Source organism: Prionailurus bengalensis, chromosome B4 (assembly GCF_016509475.1).
Source record: "Prionailurus bengalensis isolate Pbe53 chromosome B4, Fcat_Pben_1.1_paternal_pri, whole genome shotgun sequence".
In the NCBI taxonomy this organism is placed as follows: domain Eukaryota; kingdom Metazoa; phylum Chordata; class Mammalia; order Carnivora; family Felidae; genus Prionailurus; species Prionailurus bengalensis.
In genome coordinates, this window is record NC_057358.1 from 79,279,387 (window position 1) to 79,304,376 (window position 24,990).

At 44.3% G+C, this 24,990-nt stretch overlaps 2 protein-coding genes across 4 annotated transcripts in view; one reads left to right on the top strand and one right to left on the bottom strand.

The window, feature by feature from the left end:
- The first annotated feature begins 10,415 nt into the window (after positions 1–10,415).
- On the top strand, positions 10,416–10,893 carry LOC122473470 (40S ribosomal protein S17-like). The gene has a single exon (XM_043564058.1). It carries the CDS (start codon positions 10,432–10,434, stop codon positions 10,846–10,848), a length of 417 nt encoding a protein of 138 aa, XP_043419993.1. The 5' UTR covers positions 10,416–10,431; the 3' UTR covers positions 10,849–10,893.
- Positions 10,894–11,544: 651 nt separating this feature from the next.
- The window catches only part of CSAD (cysteine sulfinic acid decarboxylase), a 31,134-nt gene continuing 17,688 nt past the window's right edge, over positions 11,545–24,990 (bottom strand). For 2 of the 3 annotated variants that reach the window (XM_043564049.1, XM_043564047.1), the window contains exons 5-15: positions 24,626–24,732; positions 24,081–24,196; positions 23,520–23,599; positions 23,162–23,216; positions 14,979–15,095; positions 14,838–14,902; positions 14,494–14,575; positions 13,849–14,048; positions 13,592–13,643; positions 13,336–13,425; positions 12,106–12,448 (exon numbers count right to left, since the gene is read on the bottom strand). In XM_043564049.1, coding sequence (XP_043419984.1) covers positions 12,275–12,448; positions 13,336–13,425; positions 13,592–13,643; positions 13,849–14,048; positions 14,494–14,575; positions 14,838–14,902; positions 14,979–15,095; positions 23,162–23,216; positions 23,520–23,599; positions 24,081–24,196; positions 24,626–24,732 — 1,138 coding nt within the window. In that variant the 3' untranslated portion in view covers positions 12,106–12,274. Of the gene's footprint in view, positions 12,449–13,335; positions 13,426–13,591; positions 13,644–13,848; positions 14,049–14,493; positions 14,576–14,837; positions 14,903–14,978; positions 15,096–23,161; positions 23,217–23,519; positions 23,600–24,080; positions 24,197–24,625; positions 24,733–24,990 lie in introns of all 3 variants that reach the window. The other variant, XM_043564048.1, reaches the window with a different exon arrangement.

Below are 24,990 nucleotides of genomic sequence, written 5' to 3' on the forward strand. Positions count from 1 at the left end.
AAGCCTATTCTTTCTTCACTGAATTGCCTTTGCACATTTGTTAAAAATCAATTGATCATATATATGTGGATCTATTTCTGGACCCATTTCTGTTCCATTGATCTATTTGTCTCGCACCCTGTCTTGATTACTAAAACTCTCTTTAGGTCTCAAAATCAGGGGTGCCTGGGTGGCTCAGTTGGTTAAGCATCCAACTTCAGCTCAGGTTATGATCTCACAGTTCGTGGGTTTGAGCCCCAGGTCGGGCTCTGTGCTGACAGCTCAGAGCCGGGAGCCTGCCTCAGATTCTGTCTCTCTCTCTCTCTCTTTCTTTGTCCCTCCCCCGCTCATGCTTTCTCTCTTTCTCTCAAAAAATAAACATTAAATGGGGCGCCTGGGTGGCGCAGTCGGTTAAGCGTCCGACATCAGCCAGGTCACGATCTCGCGGTCTGTGAGTTCGAGCCCCGCGTCAGGCTCTGGGCTGATGGCTCAGAGCCTGGAGCCTGTTTCTGATTCTGTGTCTCCCACTCTCTCTCTGCCCCTCCCCCATTCATGCTCTGTCTCTCTCTGTCCCAAAAATAAATAAACGTTGAAAAAAAAATTAAAAAAAAAATAAATAAACATTAAAAAAAAAAAAGTCTCAAAATCAGGTAGCGTAACTACTACAGCTTTTTTCTTTCTTAAAGTTGGTTTTGGCTATTCTAGATCACTTGCATTTCCATATGGATTTTATATTATTATTTTTTAAAACAACACCAGTTTAGGGACGCCTGGGTAGCTCAATCAGTTAAGCGTCTGACTTTGGCTCAGGTCATGACCTCACGGTTTGAGTTCGAGCCCCATGTCGGGCTCTGTGCTGACAGCTCAGAGCCTGGAGCCTGCTTCAGACTCTGTGTCTCATTCTCTCTCTGCCCCTCCCCGCACTTGTGCTCTGTCTTTCAAAAATAAATGTAAAAAAAATCAATAAAACGACACTAGTTTATAAAATTTAATTAATTTTTTTAATGTTTATTTATTTTTGAGACAGAGAGACAGAGCAAGTGGGGGATGGGCAGAGAGAGAGCAAGACACAGAATCTGAAGCAGGCTCCAGGCTCTGAGCTGTCAGCACAGAGCCCGATGTGGGGCTTGAACTCACGAGCTGTGAGATCATAACCTGAGCCAAAATAGGACGATTAACCGACTGAGCCACCCAGGTGTCCCTCCATATGGATTTTAGGATCAACTGTCAATTTCTATAAAACCATGCTAGGATTTCTATTGAGATTACAGTCAATCTATAAATCAGTTTGGGGAGAATTGGTGTCTCGGCAATATTAGGTCTTTCAACCCATAAACATTGCATATTTCTCCACATAAGACTTATTTAATGTCTCTTACCAATGTTTTTCGTTTTCAATGTGCAGGATTTGCACATCTTTCATCAGAGTTGTCCATACATATTTCTCTCTTCTTTTTGATGATATTGTACATGATATTGTCTTTTAATTTCAACTTCCAATAGTTTGTTGCTGGTGTACAGAAATACAATTAATTTTTGTATATTGATCTTATATCTTGCAACCTTGCTGAACTAGGTCTAGTAGCACTTTTGTAGATTCATTAGAATTTTCTACATAGATGATCATGTCACCTGCAAATAAAAACAATTTTACTTTTTCCTTTCCAATTTTTATGTTTTTTTTCCCCCTTGCCTTATTACCTAGCTAGAACTTCTAGTACAATATTAAATAGAAAGAGGGAGTGGACCTATCTTGTTCCTGGTTTTAGATGGAAAGATATATACATATGTAGTATATCACCTTTATTCAAGTATATATACTTTAGCGTTACTCAAATGTAATTCATAAACCATTCAATTCACAAGTCAATGGTCTTAATATATTCACAGATTTGTGTACATTTAATTAATCATAAGTTAATTATGTAAATCACATAAAATTAATCACAATTTTAGTACATTTTCATCACTGCTCTCTAAAATCTTATACCCATTAGAAATCACTTTCCATTTTCCTCAACCCCCCCCCCCCCCAGTTTTGGGCAGTCATAAATCCACTTTCTGGATATTTCAGGAAAATGGAAACATACCATACAGGGTCTTCTAAGATTGGCTTCTTTTTTTAGCATAACGTTTTCAAAATTATACCATGTTGTAACATAACCAGCTCTTCATTCCTTTGTATGGTCAAATAACATTCCATTGTATGGATATACCACATTTTATTTACTCATTCATGAGCTGATGAATATGACAGTTAATTTTTTGTTCCCATTAGACTAGGCTAAGGGATGCCCAGAGAGTTGAAAAAAAATTTTTTTTCTGGAAGAGTCTGTGATGGTATTCTAGAAGAGATTAGCATTTGATTTAGTAGACTGAGTAGAGAGATCCTGTCTCGCCAATGTGGGCGGGCATCATCTAATCTTTTAAGGGCCCAAATGGAACAAAAACAAATGGAACAAGGGAGGCTGGGAGGCTCAGTTGGCTGAGTGTTCCACTCTTGATTTCAGCTCAGGTCATGATCTCCTGGTTGGCGAAATGGAGCCCTAAGTTGGGCTCCTCACTGACAATGCAGAGCCTGCCTAGGATTCTCTCTCTCTCTTCTTTCTGCCCCTCCCTCGCTCATGCGGTCTCTCAAAATAAAAAACTTAAAAAAAAAAAAAAAGGCAAGGGAAGGACAAACTCTCTTCTTGAGCTGAACACCTATCTTTTCCTATCCTCAGAGATCAGAGCTCCTGGTTCTTGGGCCTGCAGCCTCCTGCTAGGAGTGACATCAGTGGCTCCCTGGTTCTCAGGCCTATGGACTCAGAATGAGTTACACTGCTGGCTTTTCTGGTTCTCCAGCTTGCGGATGGCAGATTGTAGAACTTGGTCAACCTTCATAACCAGGTGAGCCAATTACTACAATAAATCTCCTCTTATAGATATCTATATATAGCCTACCGGTTCTATTTCTCTGGAGAACCCTGACTAAAACAATGAACACTTGGATTGTTTCCAGTTTGGGGCTATTATGAATAATGCTGCCATGAACATTTGTGTGCACCATTTTGTGTGGAGGTATGTTTTCATTTCTCTTAAGTACACACCTGGGAGTGGAATCCCTGGGTCGTATGATAACTCTGTATTTAACCCTTGGGGAACTGCCAGACTGTTTTTCAAAGTGGCTGCACAAGTTTACAATTCCACCAGCAGTGTATGAGAGTTCCACATTCTTTACATCCTCATCAACATGTGTTATTCCTCTTTTTGTTATAACCACCTCAGTGGATACGAAGTGGTATCTCATTGTGGCTTTGATTTCCCTGAGGACTCACGATGTTGGGCATCTTGTTAGGTGTTTATTGGCCATATGTGTATCTTCTTTGGGGAAATGTCTATTCAGATCCCTGGCCCGCTTTTTAAATTGGATAATTTGTCTTTTATTATTGAGCTGTAAGAGGTCTTCATCTATTTTAGATAACTCCCTTATCAGATACATAACTTGCGGATATCTTCTTCCATTCTGTACATTGTCTTTTCACATTCTGGATAGTGTCCTTTGAAGCACAATTTTTACATTTCGATGTGGCCCAATTTATCTATTTTTTCCCTTTGGTTGCTTGTGCTTTTGGTAACATATATAAGGAGGCTTTGCCTGACCCAAGCTCACTAACATTTACTCCTCTATTGTCTTCCAAGAACTTTACGGTTTTAGCTCTTATATTTAGATCTATAATTTATTATGAGTTAATTTTTGTGTATGACGTGATAAAGGGGTTCAACTACATTCTTTTGCATATGGCTATCCAGTTGTCCCAGCACCATTTGTTGAGAAGACTATTCTTTCCCCCAGTGAACTGTCTTGACATCCTTGTTAAAAATCAATTGACTGGAAATGTGAGGGCTTATTTCAGGATTCTCAATCTATTAATTTGGTCTATATGTCTATACTGTAGACCACAGTGTCTTGATTACTGTAGTTTTGTAGTAAGCAAAGCTTTCATTGTCCTCAGGACACGTTACTCTTTCGTCATCAACATGTGACAGTATGCACTGAATATGGCCAATCTGGAAAACTCACTTGGATAGAGATTAGAGCAGAAATCAATGAAAAGTAGAAAAACAATTAAGAAAGTCAGTAACACCAAAGCTGGTTCTTTAAGAAGGTCAATAGCAATAAACCTCTAACTAAACTGAACAAGAAAAAAAGAGAGGAGACACAAATCATCAGTATCAGGAATGGGAGGTAACAATACTACATATTCTACAGATATTAAAAAGATAATTAGGGGTGCCTGGATGGCTCAGTTGGTTGAGTATCCGACTCCAGCTCAGGTTATGATCTCGCAGTTTGTGGGTTCGAGCCTTGTGTCAGGCTCTGTGCTGACAGCTCAGAGCCTGGAGCCTGCTTCAGATTCTGTGTGTGTGTCTCTCTCTGCCCTTCCCCCACTTGCTCTCTCTCTCAAAAAATAAACATTAAAATTTTTTAAAATAATAATAATAATAATAATAATAATAATAATTTATATCAATAAATCCTGCAACTTAGATGAAAATAGGCCATTTTTTGGAAGACAAAACTACCAAAGCTTGCTCAAGAAGACACAACCCTCAATAGCCCTCATCTATTAAAGAAATTGACTATGTGGTTTAAAATCTTCCCCCAAAGAAATCCCAGTATCAATACCTGATATATATAACCCTCAAGTCTATCTTTTCTGGCAGAAGGGAACAGCACCAAAACACCTCCGGTTGACGTAAAAACACTTAAACTTCTCATCCAACTTTCTTGGTTACAAGAAAAAAACTAAAAATAACACACTACAAACTAAGGAAATGTGCAAGCTAATTATGTTGGCACCAGAGAATTTGCTAAAAATGAACTTCAGGAATTTTTCAAAACTAGGCCATCAGACCACTGAATTCCTCTAACATGTGGAAACTGGATCTCAACAACTGACAAACTATCAGTCTAGAAAAGAAAGCACAGAATTATTGCTTTGGGGGGATAATATTAAAGAGATGGTGGCTTTTACAAACAAATGGAATTCCTTTTCAGAATACACTGTATCTTCTGCTTAAGAGACACTTTTGTGACTTTGTCAAGAACCTTAGCTTTGCTCAGCCTCGGCAGCTGTATTTGTAAAATACAGGGTAAAAAAATCTGCCTTAAGGCCAAGGTTGTATCAAGCGAGTACTTATGGAGGCCTTTCAACTCCAAGACCTATTATTCTATGAAACTTGTAATGACAATGCTAAACCAAGGGTTGCCTTCTTTGTACAAAACCCAACAAGGTACTCTTAACATTAAAGAGTTAAGGTACCACTTAACATTAAAAAACCTCTCTAAAGAGAGAGAGAGAGAGAGAGAGAGAGAGAGAGAGAAGAATGAAGCACCACAACTCTGTGTTCTGGATTCTCCCCCCACCCCCCACCCCCACCATGCTTGGTTATCAATCCATTTTCTCTGCTGCCCCTGCGATATCTTCCAGGGAAATATCACTCCCCTCTTTAAAGCTCTCGCCTTTTGTTTCCCTTAGCACAGTTAAGATGGGTTAGGAGATCCAAAAGGATGTTAAATTTTAGAAGTCCCTAACATCTACCCAGGAACTATGAACACACCTGGTGCCTAGATTGTGGTGTCTAAATGTCATTCTCCACTAAAAGGAATTAGGGTTCCTTGAAGACATGGCTGATTCCAAGTGGAGCAGAGAAGGCACAAGATAAGCCTGGAACATTTTTGTTGTACCAGGAACAAAGGCAGGGGTTTAAAAACAAAACAAAACAAAACAAAACAAAACAAAACAATCATGCCAAAAGGACATAGGAGCCAGATTGAAGGGGCTTCTTATGGCTGAAAGTGGTACAGTTTGAGCACATTAAAATAAGTAAGGATTGGGTGCCTGGGTGGCTCAGTTGGTTGAGTGACCAACTCTTAATTTTGGCTCAGGTCATGATCCCAGGGTCCTGGGGTTGGGCCCTGCCTCGGGCCCGGAATTGGGTTCTGTGCTGTACACAGAGCCTGCTTGGGATTTTCTCTCTCTCTCTCTCTCTCTCTCTCTCTCTCTCTCTTTCTCTTTCTGCTCCTCTCCTCAGCTCACAAGGACTCTCTCTCTCTCTCAAATAAATAAATAAATAAATACAGTAAAATAAGTAAGGATAGAAATGGATTATAACTTATTGAATAAAACAAAGTCCCATATTGATAGTAAATAGATGAACAAATGAATGAGTGAATGAATGAGTGAATTTATAAGGAGAAAGGAGGGTTCTTCTTTGTAACTGAATGCCACATGATAAAAGTGGAGGGAATGTTGGGATTAGAAAATCATCATTTTGCAGCCATTATGATGAAAGTTGGCTTGGGCAAGGATCATGAGTGGATACGAAATCTAGCTGGGGAAGTACAAGCAGAAGAGGACATTGTGTAATCTCAGAATGACTCCACATAGATTGTTTATCAGTTGCAAAGGGGAAAATAGTGACTGTACTGTGTAGAAACCAGACAACATCTTGATCAAATGACATCACCAATAAGCAGATGGACATTGTGGACCCTGGAGAGTACTTCCTTGAAAAGAACATACATGATTTATATCACATTCCAACTCAGAAAGCATAACCTGAATCCAGTTGAGAGGAAACATCAGGAAAAACAAATAGACGAACATTCTTTAAAATGACTGGCCTGTATGCTTTTAAAATGTCAATGCCATTAATGACAAAGAAGGCTGAGGAACTATTTCAATTAAGCTTAGTTCACTTTAGTTTAAGGAAACAGAAATATAACAACAAAATGCGATACATGATCCTAGCCTGGGATCTTGTACTGGAGAGGGGAAATGCCACCGTGGGCACTATTGGGATAATTGACAATTTTGGAATATGGACTTTAAAGTATAATGTCAGTGTTAAACTTCCTGCATTTGATAATTGTACTATGGCTACTTAAGATAATATTTTTGTTCTTAGGAAATATGCACCAGAGTATTAAGAGATAAAGGGGCATATTGTATAAAACCCACTCTCAAATGGTTCAGGAAAAAAATGTTATAGTATGTATATAAAAGAATGATAAAGAAAATTTGTCAAAATGTGAAAAATTAATACACTTAGGTAAAGAGCATATTGGGGCGCCTGGGTAGCTCAGTCGGTTGAGTGGCCGACTTCGGCTCAGGTCATGATCTCACAGTTTGTGAGTTCGAGCCCCGCGTTGGGCTCTGTGCTGACAGCTCGGAACCTGGAGCCTGCTTCCGATTCTGGGTCTCCCTCTCTCTCTGCCCCTCCCCCTCTCATGCTCTGTCTCTCTCTGTCTCAGAAATAAACATTAAAAAGTTTTTTTAAATAAAAAAAGAGCATATTGAAGTTCTATGTAACTATTCATGCAGCTTTTCTGTAAGTTTCAAATTATTTCAAAATGAAAAGGTTTTGTTTTTTTTTTAAGGTACATAAACAGAAGAGAACCAGCCAGATAAGGACCTAAGGTACATAAGAAAAGTTCCAAGTATTGAGTCAAATTCTGACCTTACTGTAGCTTGCTCCTTTTCATCTACTTTCTTAAAAAGGCTCTTACCATCAACCTCAAGAGCTACCATTTCATAGGTGCCCCACGCAGCTTTTAGCCCCTCGGCCCATGGCCTCCCTATGAAGGTACCACTTTCCTTCCCTAGCTGTGTGGAGTCTGGCCGCTTGAACATTTAGACTGCTTTAAACCAAAACCAAAACCAAAACTAAAACCAAACCAAAACCAAACAGAACCTATTCCAACATTGCAACCCACCCAGGTAGGTATTCTCAACATCCTTATTTGCTGTTTGATGCAAAATACAACTTCTCCAGGCCAAGGGCAAGATGGATGTCCGAACCTGTGCATGACTCCCTTCTTCCCACAAGCAGTAAATCCACAGCCTATAATTAATAAAACAGCCCTAACACCCTCACACCTGTGATTTATGTACACACGACAACAGAAGCAGGCTAGGTCCGTGGTGAAGAATGGAAGAAAGAGAGCCTGAATTTGGCTTTGACTCCACCACTTAGAAGTTACGTGACTGAGAGCAAGTCAACTACTACCTGGAGCTCATGAGGCATCTGGTAAGTATCAGACTCCATTTTAGGAAGCAGCTCCCAGAGCTTACATTCTAGTCGGATGAGACAGAAAATAAATAAATAAATAAATAAATAAATAAATAAATAAATAAATTGATAGAAGATAGATAGACAGATAGATAGATAGATAGATAAACTGAAATATAGACCATGCCAGATACTGACCCATGCCATGAAGAAACATAAGGCAGGTAACAGAATAGCAGATGCAAGAACAGAAGGTGAAAATGTAATTTTTTAGTAGAATATTCAAGCAAAACTTCCCAAAGGAGATGACAACTGAACACAAATCTGAAGTCCACGAGGGTGCAAACCGCATAGAAAGATGAATTTTAAGGCAAAACGGGATAGCAGGTGCAAAGGCCCTGGGGCAGTGACATGCCTTGGGTGAGGGATGACTTCTTAAGTCTCAAGCTCTTTGAAGGCAGCAAAAGGAATTACACATAGCAGGAGCTCTGTATAAATGGTGACGGGAGAGAGAGAGAGCAGGAGGGAGACTGCCATATTGTATCCAGAGATTTAGAGGCTGAATTTCTTTTTTCGTGAACAAATCTAAGTTATTTATTTAAGCCATCTCCTGCCATAAGCAAAGGGATGAAAGATCGGTGTACGGGTCATCATTTGATACAAGTAAGGAAGGTGAGCTAAAGGTACCATATACTGCTCTGGTCCGTGTGCAGAGTCATGGTCCGAACCAGGGCTGTGGTCTTCACTGGGTAGTGGTCCTCTTCACAGCAGGTCAGAAGTGGATTCACGTGAGAGTTATGGAATAGAGAGTACGATTACCATCTCCCCATGGAAAGGGCTTGGACCTGATATGGAGATGGGGGTAGGCGACGAACTGGGGTCTCTCGTGTCCTCTGTGATGCGACTTCAGGAAGATGTTCAGCCTGCTCACCCTCATGTCGGGAAGAGCTATGAAGTAGGTGAGGGCCTTCCACGTTCAAGCTGAGCCCTCCTCGCCATGGGTGTCCCTCGACATGTACTGACCTAGCAGCCCCCCCCCCCCAAAAAAAGTTTGAATTTTTAAAAAAATATTTATTTATTTTTGAGAGGGAGGAGGGGCTGGAGGGGAGAGGATCTGAAGCAGGCTGTGCACTGACAGCACAGAGCCTCATGTGGGGCTTGAACTCAACAGGTGGGATCATAACCTGAGCGGAAGTCAGAGGCTTAACCAACTGAGCCACCAAGGTTGAATTTTGGGAATAGGAAAGTAGGGGCACCTGGCTGGTTCAGTGGGTGGAACATGTGACTCCTGATCTCAGGGTTGTTAGTTCAAGCCCACGTTGAGAATTCAGCTTACTTAAAAAAAAAAAAAAAAAAGTAGAAGCATTAGCCTATAAAGCTAATGGAGAAAACCTGGTGATCAACTGATTGTAGGTCTTATCTTTCCAACCTTCTCTTAAAAATATTTCTCAAATTGGGGTGCCTGGGTGGCACAGTCGGTTAAGCGTCCGACTTCAGCCAGGTCACGATCTCGCAGTCTGGGAGTTCGAGCCCCGCATCAGGCTCTGCGCTGATGGCTCGGAGCCCGGAGCCTGTTTCCGATTCTGTGTCTCCCTCTCTCTCTGCCCCTCCCCCGTTCATGCTGTGTCTCTCTCTGTCCCAAAAATAAATAAAAAACGTCGAAAAAAAAATTAAAAAAAAATATTTCTCAAATGGAGATGATTTAAGGATTTTGAAGTCTTTGTTTTTGCTTTCTAGCTTTGTTTTGAGTTGAAAATAAGGATTTTTTTTTTAGTCTGTCTTTTTTACTAAGTTTAAGACATTTTGCAGATATGTAGAACTCTTTAAGAATAGGGCTTAGAGGGGCACCTGGGTGGCTCAGTCAGTTAAGCCTCTGACTTTGGTTCAGGTCATGATCTCCCAGTTTGTGGGTTCAAGCCCCACATTGGGCTCTCTGCTGTCAGCACAGAGCCCACTTTGGGTTCTCTGTCCCCCACCCCACCCCCACCTCTCGGCCTCTCCTGCACGCTCTCTCTCAAAAATAAATAAACATTTAAAGAAAAAAAAAAGAATAGGGCTTAGAGTTCAAATTATTAATACTCTCAAGCAACTTTATTATTTGGAAGAAGTTAAATACCATTTATAGAGTAACAAGCTTATAAGGGAATTATTAGTAATTTCTGAATAGAAAGGCTTTTTCCCCAGGCCAAATTGTCAAGAGAATTGGGTCTGCGATTTTGGATGTTCTTTTGCTATGGTTTGTACCATCTGTATTTGCCTCTTCAAATAACTTTGGATGATTTTTACATGACCACATTATTGTTCTCATAAACGGTATTTTTAGGAACTGGAAATCTGTCACTCGTCCTTAATAATTTGGGTAGCGCTGTTTCCTCTTTTACCCAACCTGCCAACATGGGCCGCGTTGGCACCAAAGCCGTGAAGAAGGCAGCCCAGGTCGTCACGGAGAAGTACGACACGGGTAGCTACGTCCGCACCGGCAACCGCGTGTGCAAGGAGATGGCCACTATTCCCAGCAAGAGCTCTGCAACAAGAGAGCAGGTTGTCACGCATCAGACGGAGCACATTCAGAGAGGCCCAGTGAGAGGGCTCTCTGTCAAGCTGTTGAGAGAAAAGAGAGAAAATTACGGTCCTGAGGTCTCAGCTCCGGATCAGGAGAGCACGGAGGTAGATCCTCACACCAAGGAAATATTGAAACCCTTGCACTTTGCCAGTCTGTCCGACCTGCAGGTCACTTGGCCTATGGTTGGGATGTGTTTCAAAACACCACGTGGAGGGGCGCATGGGTGGCTGAGTCGGTTAGGCGTCTGACTTCAGCTCAGGTCACGATCTCAGGGTCCATGAGTTCGAGCCCCGCGTCCGGCTCTGGGCTGATGGCTCAGAGCCTGGAGCCTGCTTCCAATTCTGTGTCTCCCTCTCTTTCTGCCCCTCCCCCGTTCATGCTCTGTCTCTCTCTGTCTCAAAAATAAATAAACGTTAAAAAAAATTAAAAAAACAAAAAACAAAAAACGCCACGTGGAGCCCTTTGAATCTTTCTGCTGGGCTGTGAGATCTTCAATAAACCTTGGACAACAAAAACAAAACAACTTATGTAGCTAATTGTCTCTTTCCCAAAAAGTAACTGAAAAGCAACAGTAGTCCAGGTTTGTAAGTGTGAGATGGATGTTTTGTTGCTGGGCTCTTCTTTTCTTTTTCTTTTCTTTAAAAAAAAAAAAAATTAATGTTTTCATTTTATTTTTGAGACAGAGAGAGACAGAGCATGAGCAGGGGAGGGGCAGAGAGAGAGGGAGACACAGAATCTGAAGCAGGCTCCAGGCTCTGAGCTGTCAGCACAGAGCCCGACGAAGGGCTCAAACCCACTAACTGTGAGATCATGACCTGAGCTGGAGTTGGACGCTTAGCCAACTGAGCCACCCAGGCGCCCCTCTTACACCTGCCTTTAGAAGAAAAATTCCCATTCTCTATTATCTGGTTGAAAAGTAACAAACTTCAAAACATACCAAAAAATATAGTTGAAGTTTTAACTTTATTATTTCCCTATTATAAAAGTAATGCATATTCATTATATAATAAAAGGGGGGAGCACAAAAGGTATAAAGAATTTAATTATAAATTACCTATAATCCCATCCCAGGGAAAACTGTTAACATTTGGCATATTTTATTTTATCAGTTTTTTTCCCTATGTGTGTTTGAGCATAGCTCAGCTATCACTATATATAAAGTCCTGTATCCAGCTTTTTCAATATAACATTAAATTAAAATCATTTTTTCTCGTATCAATAAAAATCGTTTGTACACATAATTTTAGCGACAGAGTAACATTCCATCATGTGGATGTACTGTAGTTTAAATAGTCTCCTAATACATACATATATATATATATATATATATATATTTTGTTTATTTATTTTGAGAGAAAGAGCATGAGCAGGGGAGGGGCAGAGAGAGAGAGGGAGAGAGAGAATCCCAAGAAGGCTCCGCACTGTCCGCGTGGAGCCCAGTGCGGGGCTCAAACTCATAAACCATGAGATCATGACCTGAGCCAAAATCAACAGTCAGATGCTTAACTGACTGAGCCACTCAGGCATCCCAACAGCAAATATTTCATAGAAGAGTCAGTGGGTCAACACATATAAACATTGTTAAGATCACTCTGCTCTTGATAACACAGGAAGGGAATACACACAGACAGTGAGGGTGAGGGGGGTTGTCGAGGCCAGCAGCAAGGAGGAGGCTCAGAGGTCCTGGCCTAGCCGTTCCAGCTCATTGAGAAGGAAGTCCATATCGGCCCGGGTCAGTGCAGGGTTGGCCACAACCATACGGAAGAAGTTGCCCCGGGTCCCATGGGGCTGGTAGCCAATCATCATGGAGCCCTCCTTCACCATGCGCTCCTTGAGTACTGGGGCCACCTGTGGAAGGGGTGAAGGGAACTTCCAGCTACAGCCTCAGGTCAGGCTCCCCGAGATGTCTTTCCCTCTCACTCAACCACCTTCCAGAGGGAGTCCTCACTGCTCAGCTCCTGACCTTGGCCCCAGTTCACCTCTTCCACTGCATCCAACCTGCTTGGTCTTCTCTAGCTTCTGTATCATTTCCTACCTTACCTATCTCCAAGTTGTCACACAGGCCATTTTCTGCCAAATCCTGATTGTTCCCTGACTCCCAACACTGCTTTAGTCCAACATCTAGACTTCATCGTCTTTAACACCTTCTTCTCCTCTCTCTGAATTCCCGGAATGGTTGTGATCTGTACCTTGTGATCTACTGTGTAATTTACAAGATTGCATCAAACATATTGGTTTCAAATAGGTAACTCTAATTTTCGAAATAACTCCTCAAAGGCAAGAACATTCTTGTCCTTTCAGACCATCTGCAGCATCTAGTACCAATCTATCCTTAGGGACCAGGACATGACATATCTCCTTTCCTCTAGGAGGCCTGTCTGGACTGGCCTTATAGAGTTGTTCTGCCCCCAGCATCTGTGAATAAGGCCTCAAGCGTCTGTCCTGGGCTTGAGCACCCAGCAGAACTCCCACAGACTACGTACCGCACACTGGTGACTTCTCCCAGAACATCTCTGTCTTCCTTTTGCCTTCCAAAAACATACCTTATTCCCCATCCCCACCCCCACAGAAATGAGGACAAGCTGGTGCCCTTTTACAGTTCACGTCCCCACCTCAGGAGCAAACTAGCAAAGGGACCTGCTATGCCATTCACTGCCAGCAGGGGGCAGACACACACCAGATGCGTCACCATTCCCTCAACTGGGCTAACCAGAGCCAGAAAAGAGAGAACCTACCTTAGCCAGCCTTTCACTGTAATCTGGGTTCTCCTGCTTCCCCCGCAGGCTGGGGGGCACGAACCAGAAACACACGTTGACAAACTCAGGCTGGGAGGAATGAGGGAGAAGAAGGTGTGGGCTGTGGAAGGGGTGATGATCCCCTCTCACTGCCCCTCTTCTGCATCAGGGCTTTTTGTGTGGGACAGACTGAGGGGGGGAGAGCGGGGGGGGGGGGGAGGGGCAGAGGGATGCCAAAGAGCAGACTTGGTCATACCTCTATAACCAACTCAAATCCTTCTCGCTTTTTCAATTCCTCCACCAGGTACCTGGAAACAGAGAGGAAGAAATCACAAATGGAGGAGGAAAAAAGCAGAGATACAGGAACAGAGGAGACCCAGAGAATGGGCCAAGAGACCCTGAGGGCAAGAAAAATGTGAGGTGCAGGGGTGAAGGCGTGGGAGCGGGGGTGGGACAGGACAGGACTGGACAGGGACCCCGGGAGAGAGGAACCCAGACCGCCACCACTCCTACCAGGCAAGGGCAAAGGCCCGGTCCACACGCCGCTCCAGCCCCTGCCCGCCCTGCGCCTTCCACATGAGCCACAGCTTCAGACAGTCCACACGGCGGCCGCACTGCACCACCTTGTCTCCAGTGTCCAGAGCCACGTCGTAGAACTTGTCCTGCTGGAAGAGGTAGCTGGCCTGGGAGCCGTGGCAGCGCCTGAGCAGGTTCTGTCGGTGGGGAGAGCAGGGGGGAGGACTGTCAGACCCCACCCTCCCCACCAAGGCTCCCTCTGGAGCCGCACAGGGGGGCTTCTTAGCTCAGCCCAACCCTTCTGTCCCTGGCACCAGGCAGAACTCCTGAGATGGCTGCCAGCTAACTCAGGCCCCTTTCTCCGGGTGTTCTCCCAACACCCGGAGTTCTCCCCAAACTCGGCCCAGGAGCCCTTCAATTACAACCTCAAGCTGGACACATTTTCCTTTGCACGAAGATGTGCCGCAGTGGGGGCAGGGGTGGGGAAGCACTTCAGGGGATTCGGTGGTCGAAGCTACTCAGCTTCAGACGGGACGGTGAGAAGGACACAGCAAGGCCACGACCCTCTCTGACTTGGGACAGGGAGGAAGACAGAGGTCCAGGGTGAGAGGTAGGGTGAGGACAGGGGCAGGGCAGACCCACCGAGGTATCACGGAGAAGAAGAGCTGAGCACTGCAGGCCTGCCGCGAGGAGTTTGTGGGGATTCCAGGCCACGGAGTCAGCCCTGGGGTGGGCACAGCAAAGCCAGATCAGCCGGCTCCTCCTCAAGCTGCCCAACCAGAGTCCCCCCACCCCCGCCGCTCCCCCCACTCTTCCACATCTCTGGTAAAGGGGCTTTAGTCTCATGTCAGCCCAGCAGTCTGCTCTCCAATCCCCCTTCCCCCAACCCCCTTCCCTCACTCCCATGGGAAGCTCCCTAGTCCAGGACTAGTCTCTGGAGCAAGGATTTGAACGGTGGGATTCAGGAAGTAGGTGGCCGTATGCACCTCTGGATCCCATCCAGGAGATGTCTATGTGTCTGTGACAACAGGACGCTCCCACCCCAGGCAGCCTGTGGAGCAAAAGGAATAACATGGGCCTTGGCCTTGGCTTGGCCCACCCCACCCTCAGGCCTCAGTCCCACTCACATCCACGTGGAGCCACAGCCTGTGACGCTGGCACACATCAGCAATTGCCTCCAGGGGGTCAAAGGCCCCCAGCACAGTAGTGCCAGAGGTAGCACTAACCAGGAATGGCACAGCGCCCTGTGGCAGAAAAACAGGGGGGAAAGAGGCTGTGAAGGTATCGCAAAAGCTTCCAGAGGGGCGCCTGGGTGGCTCAGTCGGTCAAGCATCCAACCCTTGATACGGGCTCAGGTCGTGATCTCCTGGTTTGTGAGATGGAGCCCCTTGTCCGGCTCTGTGCTGACAGTGTGGAGCCTGCTTGGGGTTCTCTCCCTCTCTCTCTGCCCCTTCCCCACACACTCTCTCTCTCAAAATAAATAAATAAAAACATTTTTAAAAATTGGGGCGCCTGGGTGGCTCAGTCAGTTAAGTGTCCAGTTTTGGCTCAGGTCATGATCTCACAGCTTGTGAGCTCAAGCCCCATGTCGGGCTCTGTGCTGACAGCTCGGAACCTGGAGCCTGCTTTGGATTTTGTGACTCCTTCTCTTTCTCTTTGCCCCTCCCCTGCTTGTGCTCTCTCTCTCTCTCTCTCTCTCTCTCTCTCTCTCTCTCTCTCTCAAAAATAAATAAACATTAAGAGAAAAAAAAAAAAGCTACCCAGAGCCTGGTGACGAGGCCATCTCGAAACTCTTATTGCAATGCCTGACCTAGGCCCTTTCAACCTTACAAAATGTTACTGTCTTCCTTAATATCCAAGTGAGGACACCGAGATCCAGAGCTGTTAAGAAATTTACCCCCAAGCTGAAGCTCCAGAGATGGAATTCAATCCTAGGTCTATCTGCTGGTCTATTTCCAAAGCTCATATGCTTTCAGAAAATGTTAATGTCTTACTGGAAGATCAAAATGGTATTTATAAAATTCTAACACTACAAAAGTTTGTGAAGAAATTGAATTTCTGTTTTTTTTTAATTTTTTTTCAACGTTTTTTAATTTATTTTTGGGACAGAGAGAGACAGAGCATGAACGGGGGAGGGTCAGAGAGAGAGGGAGACACAGAATCGGAAACAGGCTCCAGGCTCTGAGCCATCAGCCCAGAGCCTGACGCGGGGCTCGAACTCCCGGACCATGAGATCGTGACCTGGCTGAAGTCGGATGCTTAACCGACTGCGCCACCCAGGCGCCCCGAATTTCTATTTTTAAAAAATTTTTTAATGTTTATTTATTTTTGAGACAGAGAGAGACAGAGCATGAACAGGGGAGGGGCAGAGAGAGAGGGAGACACAGCATCTGAAACGGGCTCCAGGCTCTGAGCTGTCAGCACAGAGCCCGATGTGGGGCTCGAACTCACAGACCGCGAGATCATGACCTGAGCCGAAGTCGGACACTTAACTGACTGAGCCACCCAGGCGCCCCTTGAATTTCTATTTTAAAAAAATATTTTTTTAACGTTTATTCATTTTTGAGAGACAGAGCATGAGCAGGGAAGAGGCAGAGAGAGAGGGAGACACAGAATCCAAAGCAGGCTCCAGGCTCTGAGCTGTCAGCACAGAGCCCGATGCGGGGCTCAAACTCACAGACCACGAGATCACGACTTGAGCCGAAGTTGGACACTCAACTGATTGAGCCATCTAGGCGCCCCTGAATTTCTATTTAAAAAAATACCACCAAGAAAAGCCCAGGCCTATATGGCTTCACTGATGAATTCTATAAAACATCTGAAAAAGAACTGATACCAGTTCTTCACAAAAAGTCCAAAAAACAGAAGAGGAACACTTCTGAATTCATCCTGTTACCAAAACCAGATAAAACATCACAAGAAAACCACAGGTGATATCTCTTTGAATATAGACACAAGACCTACAAAACGCTAGCTAATCAAAATCAGCAATGTATAAGGGGCACCTGGGTGGTTCAGTCAGGCATCTGACTCTTGATTTCAGGTCGGATCATGATCTTGCAGTTCATGAGTTCGAGCCTCACGTGAGGCTCTCTGCCATCAGCACGGAGCCTGCTTTGGATCCTCGGTCTCCCTCTCTCTCTGCCCCTCCCACGCACTCTCTCTCTCCCAAAAATAAATTTAAAAACATTAAAAAAAATCAGCAACCTATAAAAAATTATACATTATGACAAAATTGATTTGTCCCAGGAGTGCAAGCTCGGAGTAGCACCCAAAAAACCAATTAATGTAATACAAGTATCAACAAAATAAAGGAAAAAAAATACATCTCAATAGACACAGAAAAACATTCAGCAAAATCCAACACTCCTGCTTAATAAAACTACTCAACAAACTAGAAGGTGATGGGAATGTTCTCAACCTAATAGAGGGCAACTACAAAAAAACCCCAGCTAACATCGTACTCAATGCTAAAAGACTGAAAGCCTTCCCCCATGATCAGGAACAAGACAAGGATGTCCACTCTCCCCACTTCTATTCAACATTATACTGAAGGTCTAGCAGGGCAATTAGGTAAGAAAATAAAATAAAAAGCATCCAGATTAGAAGGGAAAAAAGCAAAACTATCTCTACTTACAAATAACATAATATTGTATCTAGAAAGTCCTAAGGAATCCACTAAAAAAAACTATTAATAAATGAATTCAGCAAGTTTTCAGGGTATAAGATCAATATTAAAAAGTCATCTGTATTTTTATATATTTTCAATGAACAATCCAAAAATAAAATTAAGAAAGCAATTTCACTTATAACACTAAGAGGAAAAAATACTTAGGAATAAATTTTAAAAAGTAGTACAAAACATATACTCTGAAAACTACAAAGCATTGTTGAAAGAAACCAAAGAATATCCAAATGGAAAGATATCCCATGTTCATAGATCTACCAATTGAACATAATCCCTATCAAAATCCCAGTTGGCTTCTTAGCAGAAATTGACAAGCTGATCCTAAAATGCATGTGGAAATTTAAGGGACCCAGAATAGCCAAAACCATCTGGAAAAAGAACAAAGTTGGAGGGCTCACCCATCTTCATTTCAAAACTTACTACAAAGCCACGTCAGTCAAGGCAATGTGGTCTATACTATAGACGTGCAGATCAATGGAACAGAACAGAGAATCTGGAAATACCACCTCACATTTACTAAGGTCAACTGATTTTCATCAAGGATGTCAAGATACTGAGTTGGGGAAAAAATATTCTTTGCAACAAATGATGCTGGGACAACTGGATATCCACATGCAAAAGAAATTGTTGTCATACATAAAAATTAACTCATAATAAATTATAGAACTAAATGTAAAGTTAAAAATATAAAACTCCTGGGGTGCCTGGCTGGCTCAGCCAGTAGCGCACGAATCTCTTCATCTCAAGGTCATGAGTTCAAGCCCCACATTGGGTGTAGAACTTACTTAAAAAAAAAAAACTTGAGGCGCCTGGATGGCTCCGTCAGTTAAGCATCCATCTTCGGTTCAGGTCATCATCTCACCGTTCCTGAGTTTGAGCCCCGAGTCAGACTCTGTGCTGACAACTGTGAGCCTGGAGCCCACTTCAAATTCTGGGTCTCCCTCTCTCTCCGCACCTCCCCCACTTGCTCTCTCTGTCTTCCTCTTTTTCAAAAATAAATAAACATTTAAAAAGTATTTTTAAGGGGCGCCTGGGTGGCGCAGTCGGTTAAGCGTCCGACTTCAGCCAGGTCACGATCTCGTGGTCCGTGAGTTCGAGCCCCGCGTCAGGCTCTGGGCTGATGGCTCAGAGCCTGGAGCCTGTTTCCGATTCTGTGTCTCCTTCTCTCTGCCCCTCCCCCATTCATGCTCTGTCTCTCTCTGTCCCAAAAATAAATAAACGTTGAAAAAAAAAAAGTATTTTTAGAATCTTAAAAAATGTAAAACTCAGGTGGGCATGCCAAAAATAAAAATAAAAACAAATTTATAAATCTTAGATGAAAATATAGGAATAACTCTTCATGAGCTTGGGTTAGACAAAGCTTTTGTATACATGACACCAAAAGCACAAGCAACCAAAGAAAAATTAGATAAATTGGACCCCATCAAAATCTAAAACTTTTGGCTTCAAAGGACACCATCAAGGAGGTGACAAGATAACCCAAAAGACGGAAGAAGCTATTTGCAAGTCACATAGCTGATAAGGGACTTCTATCTAGAACCGATGAAGAACGCTTACAACTGAAAAACAAAAGACAACCTAATTAAAAACTGAGCAAAGGAGACAAATAGACACTTCTCCAAAGAAGTTCTACAAATGGCCAATAAGTATGTGGCAAAATGCTCAACATCATTAGTCATCAGGGAAATGCAAATCAAAACCACAGGGAGATAACACTTCACACCCACTAAAATCAAAAAGAGAAAGTAAAAAATAAAAAACAAACAAATAAACCAATTAAATAATGGACAGGGGTGCCTGGGTAGCTCAGTCAGTGGAGTGTCTGACTTCAGCTTAAGTCATGATCTCGTGGGTTCTGGGTTTGAGCCCTACATTGGGCTCACTGCTGTCAGCTCAGAGCTTGCTTGGGATTCTCTCTTTCTCTCTCTCTCTCTCTCTCTCTCTCTCTCTCTCTCTCTCTCTGCCTCTTCCCTGCACATGCTTTCTCTCTCAAAAAAAAAAAATAATAATAAACATTAAAAAGAACTTTTTTTTTTTTTAATGGGCAGTGGGGGCACCTGGCTGGCTAAGTCAGTAGAGCATGCAATTCTTGATCTAGGGGTTGTAAGTTCAAGCCCCACATTGGGTGTAGAGAGTACTTAGAAATGAAATCATAGGGGTGCCTGGGCAGCTCAGTCAGTTGAGTGTTCAACTCTTGAGATTTCCATTCGGGTCATGATCCCAGGGCTGTGGGATTAAGCCCCACATCGGGTTCTGCACTAAGCAAGGAGCCTGCTTAGGATCCTCTTTCTCCCTCTGCCTCTGCCCTTTCCCCCACCACTGCACTTGCACGTGCTCTCTCTCTCTCTCTCTAAATAAACAAAATAATAATAATAATAAATTAATTAATTAAATTACATTTGGGCAGAGGACCTGAATAGACATTTTTTTCAAAGAAGACAAGCAGATGGCCAACAGACACATGAAAAGATGCTTAACATCATAAATCATCAGGTAAATGCAAATAAAAACCACAATGAGATACCACTCATACCTCTCAGAAAGGCTAGAATCAAAAAGATACATAGAGATCTTGCCATTAGCAACAATGTGGATGGATGTAGAAGGTACAATGCTAAGTGAAATAAGTCAGATAGAGAAGACAAATACCATACGATTTCATTTATATGTGGGATCTAAAAAAAAAAAAAACCAAAAGAAAGAATAGAAGAGAAAAGAGAAGAAAAGAAAAGAAAAGAAAAGAAAAGAAAAGAAAAGAAAAGAAAAGAAAAGAAAAGGGGCGCCTGGGTGGCTCAGTTGGTTGAGCATCTGACTTCGGCTCAGGTCATGATCTCGAAGTTTGACAAGTTCGAGCCCCGCATCAGACTCTGTGCTGACAGCTGAGAGCCTGGAGCCTGCTTCAGGTTCTGTGTCTCCCTCTCTCTCTCTCTGTGCCCCTCCCCCACTCATGCTCTGTCTCTCTCTACCTCAAAAATAAATAAAACATTAAAAAAAATTTTTTTTAATAAAGAAAAGAAAAGAGAAAAAAGAAAAGCAAAGCAAAGAAAAGAAAGGGACTCTTAAATACAGAAAACAAACTGGTGGTGGCCAGAAGGAAGGTGGGTGGAGACATGGGTGAAATAGATAAAGGGGATTCAGAGGTACAAACTTCCAGTAATAAAATAAAGAAGTCATGGAGATGAAAACACAGCATAGGCAATACAGTCAACAATATTGTAATAATGCATGGTGACAGATGGTGACTGCACTTATTGTTGTAAGCACTGAGTAATGTATAGAATTGTTGAATCACTACGTTGTACACCTCAAGTAATATAACGCTGTTAATTACACTTAAATTTAAATAAATGAGGCAAAAAAAGAGAAATAACAAGTGTTGTTGAGGATGTGGAGAAACTGGAACACTCACACCCTGCTGGTAGGACAGCTGGTGTAGCCACTTTGAAAAACTCGTGTAGCCACTTTGAAAAACAGTCTGGAGGCTCCTCGAAAGTTAAATACAGAGTTACTGTATGACTCAGCAATTCTGCTCCCGGTACATAACCGAGAGAAATGTAAACGTATGTTCATGCAAAAACTTGTACACAAATGTTCGGAGCAGGATTACTCGTAATAGCCAAAAAGTGGAAACAACCCAAGTGTCCATCGACTGATGAGCAGATAAGCGAAATGTGGTCTATTCCATACAATGGAATATTATCCAGCAATAAAAAGAATGAAGTACCGACACACGCCACAACAAGGATGAACCTTGAAGATGGGGTGCCAAGTAAAAGAAGTTCATCACAAAAGACCGTGCATAGTGTAAGTCCATTTCCATGAGAAATCCAGAATAGGCAAATTCACAGAGACACAGAGGAGCTTAGTGTTGCCTAGTAGGAGGTTTGGGGAAAACGAGATTGATGGCTAAAGGGGGCAAGGTTTCTTTTTAGGGTGATGAAAATGTGCTAACATCTATTGTAGTGAATGTTGCACAACTCTGTTAAAAACCATTGAATTGCAGGGGTGCCTGGGTGGCTCAGTCAGTTAAGCGTCTGACTTCGAGTCAGATCATGATCTCACCATCCTTGAGTTCAAGCCTTGCGTCAGGCTCTGTGCGGACAGCTCGGCCCGTGGAGCCGGTTGCAGATTCTGTGTCTCCCTCGCTCTCTGCCCTTCCCCCACTCACATTCGTGTGTGTGTGTGTGTCTCTCTCTTTTTTAAAAATATTTTTAAATTAAAAAAAATTTTTAATAAAAAATAAAGTATAACAAAATTTGTAGAGACAGTGCCACAAGGCAGAGCATAGGGAATCTAGTCAATGACACTGTAATAGTGTTGTTACGGTGACAGATGGTAGCTACATTTGCGAGTACAGCCTAACACAAACTCATCAAATCACTGTGTCGTACACTTAAAACGAGTGGAACATTGTGTGTCACCTATACTCAATTAAAAAAATATATATATATGTCCATGCATGGGCAAAGCGTTTGAACGCTCAACTTACCAAGAAGCTATAGAGAGAGCAAAGAAGCACTTTATTTATTTTTTTAAAAATTTTTTTTTTAACGTTTTTATTTATTTTTGAGACAGAGAGAGACAGAGCATGAACAGGGCAGGGTCAGAGAGAGGGAGACACAGAATCTGAAACAGGCTCCGGGCTCTGAGCTGTCAGCCCAGAGACCGACGCAGGGCTCGAACTCACGGACCGCGAGATCGTGACCTGAGCCGAAGTCGGCCGCTTAACCGACTGAGCCACCCAGGCGCCCCAAGAAGCACTTTAAAAGATACTCAACGTCATTATTTCTTAAGGAAACTCGATCACAAAATGATATCACTACGTAGTTATTAGAATAGAAAACCAACAAAAACAAAATTAAAAACCCCTCCAAATAGAAAAAAAAAAATTTTTTTAATAGAAAGTGCCAAAATGCCCTCCAAGGTGGCTGCAGTGATTCACACGGGCCCCCAGTCAGCGGGGAGTGCTGGGGCCTCCACATTTCCCACTGCTCGGAGCTGGCACAAGCCTCACCGCTGGCCACCACAGCTTCCTGGGCTTCTCCCTGCACAGAGCCTCCCAGCTCACAGAAACCTTCCACACTGCACTTAGGTCCCCAGCATCTTCCTTCTGGTGCCACCCTGGAAACTCCACTCAGTGACTCAGGTCTGCTCCTGTCTCTTCGGGTCCAGTCCTGCCTATGGGTCTCGGCGAAGTCCCTGAGAGCAGCACAGAGTGTCCTCGCTCCCACTGATCACTTTAGTCCATAGGGGAGATGGGCACCAAGGTCAAGAAGAGGAAAGAACAGGGGCGCCTGGGTGGCTTGGTCGGTTAAGCGTCCGACTTCGGCTCAGGTCATGATCTCATGGTCCGTGAGTTCGAGCCCCGCATCGGGCTCTGTGCTGACAGCTCAGAGCCTGGAGCCCGTTTCAGATGCTGTGTCTCCCTCTCTCTCTGCCCCTCCCCTGTTCGTGCTCTGTCTCTCTCTGTCTCAAAAATAAATAAATGTTAAAAAAAAATTAAAAAAAAAAAAGAAGAAGAAGAGGAAAGAACAGTGCCTTCAGTAGGGAGAGCCCAGAGAAGCTTCCAAGAAAAGACCAAGGGGTTCTGCTCCACTGTCCCAGCGCCCCTTACTCACTCACCTCAGCCTCAGCCAGACTGATCTGCCTCTCCAGATCTTCAGGCATCATTTTCCCTCTGGAAAAGAAAACTGAGTGGGTAAAGAAGTATTGGGTATTCTCAGCTAGGAGGCAGACCTGTTGAGAACAGGGTAATGTGGGGTTCACTATGCAGAGGCCACAATGTTGATCTTTCCCTAAGGGGAGTGAGAGGATCTCAGGGGACAGGGCTAGAGACACTGGTAGACAGAAGTGGCAATTCTGTAGGAACAGCGGGGAGAAAAGCCCACTTGGGGCGTGGGCCTGAGCCCAGAACTTCTGGCAGCAGGAAGGTACACTGTGCCACGCTGGGTCTGAGCCATGTGAACGGAAGGACCTTCACCTCTCATCTGTCTTGACTATCCAGACACTGTCGGTGCCAAGTCCCAGAAAAGCAGCTCCCTTCTTAATGGAGTAATGACACTGTGGAGAAAGGCAGAGGGAGGATTAAGCTGGGGGCAAGAGGGCAGGGAGGATGGGGAAGGGAGAGACTGGAAGGGAGAGACTGGGGATGAGACCCCATAGACCGGGGCTTCTCAAACATTCCTGTGCCCACAGATCACCAGGGTGTCTGGTTCCAATGCAGATTCAGATTCAGTATGTCTGGGCTGGGGCCTGAGATCCGGCATTTCGGACAAGCTCCCAGGTGATCCTGATTCTGCTGGTCCACAGACCACACTCTGAGTAGAAAGGGTGTGGACTATGTCCGCTGCACTCACTGTCCCTTCGCTACCTTCAGACAGAAGGCAAGGTGAACGGAAGCCTTTACTCAGCCCCTTGATTGGAAGGGAGCACCTCTGCCTGGGGGCAGGCTGGCCCCAGAAGAGATGGGTCTGGGCAGGCTGACTCAGCTGGCTGAAGATTAGAATCAGGAGGCCCAGGGTAGGTCTGAACCTCTTCCCACCTCCTTTGATGTGAAGAGCGCCAGGGGTGGCAGTCCCCGGAGGCCCCTCTGCTTGCAATCCGGGTAGCGCTGATAGCGGGCCAGGTTCATGGCATACATGTTGGAGATGGAGCCACCTGTCACGGGGAGAGTGGCAAGAGGGAGGAGCAGTGGGTCAAAACTGGAGCTTGCTGCCCCTGACCTCTCCACCCAGGAGAACTGATCAAAGAAGCACGAGACACTGGCTCCCAGGGCTCTGCAAATGGCCTGCTGACAACACAGAACAGCCCCAGGATCTGCAGATCCCCCTGACTACTCCCCTCCACGTCCTGGGCTGACCCGGGACGGTGCCTCCCCTCCCCAGAGCAGGCACTAGAGTGCTGATCCCATGGACTGCTTGGCAAACATGAGGATACAGAGGACTGGGCAGCTTCTCTCTGGTTTGGCCCAAGCCCAGCTGGAGAGGAAACAAGGAGGAGTCACCCCTCCCTGCACAGAGCATGAGAATAGTGGGAGAGGAGGAACCCTCAAAAAGGCCAGAGAGAGGCTTCCTCCTTCTCACATACCAGGACAGAAGACCCCATCCCCAGAGCTCCAGCCCACCAGGGCCCGGAGTTTCTTCAGCACCTCTTCTTCCATGAGTACGAACACCGGGGCAATTTCATAAGTGTACCTGCCAGGAGAGGGAGGGATGAGAAGGGAAAAGAGGAGGGAGGACTGGCCAGGTCAGACTCTCAGAGGAGTAGAAAAAGGAGGTGGAGACACTGAGTGAGGAAAGGTCCAAAGGGAGGAATGAGCTGGTGACAAAGAGCCAGAGAAGCAAGAATGAGGAAAAACTGGGGTCAGGAGGCATGCGAAAGCTGGGAGAAAGGGAGCCCAAAGGGTACAAGGAGAAAAACTGCCAGTAGAGATGCCAGAAAACAGGGGGCAG

What these genes read in the sequence shown, in the direction of transcription:
- LOC122473470 (XM_043564058.1), top strand. Translation starts at nt 10,432, where the DNA reads ATGGGCCGCGTTGGCACCAAAGCCGTGAAGAAGGCAGCCCAGGTCGTC.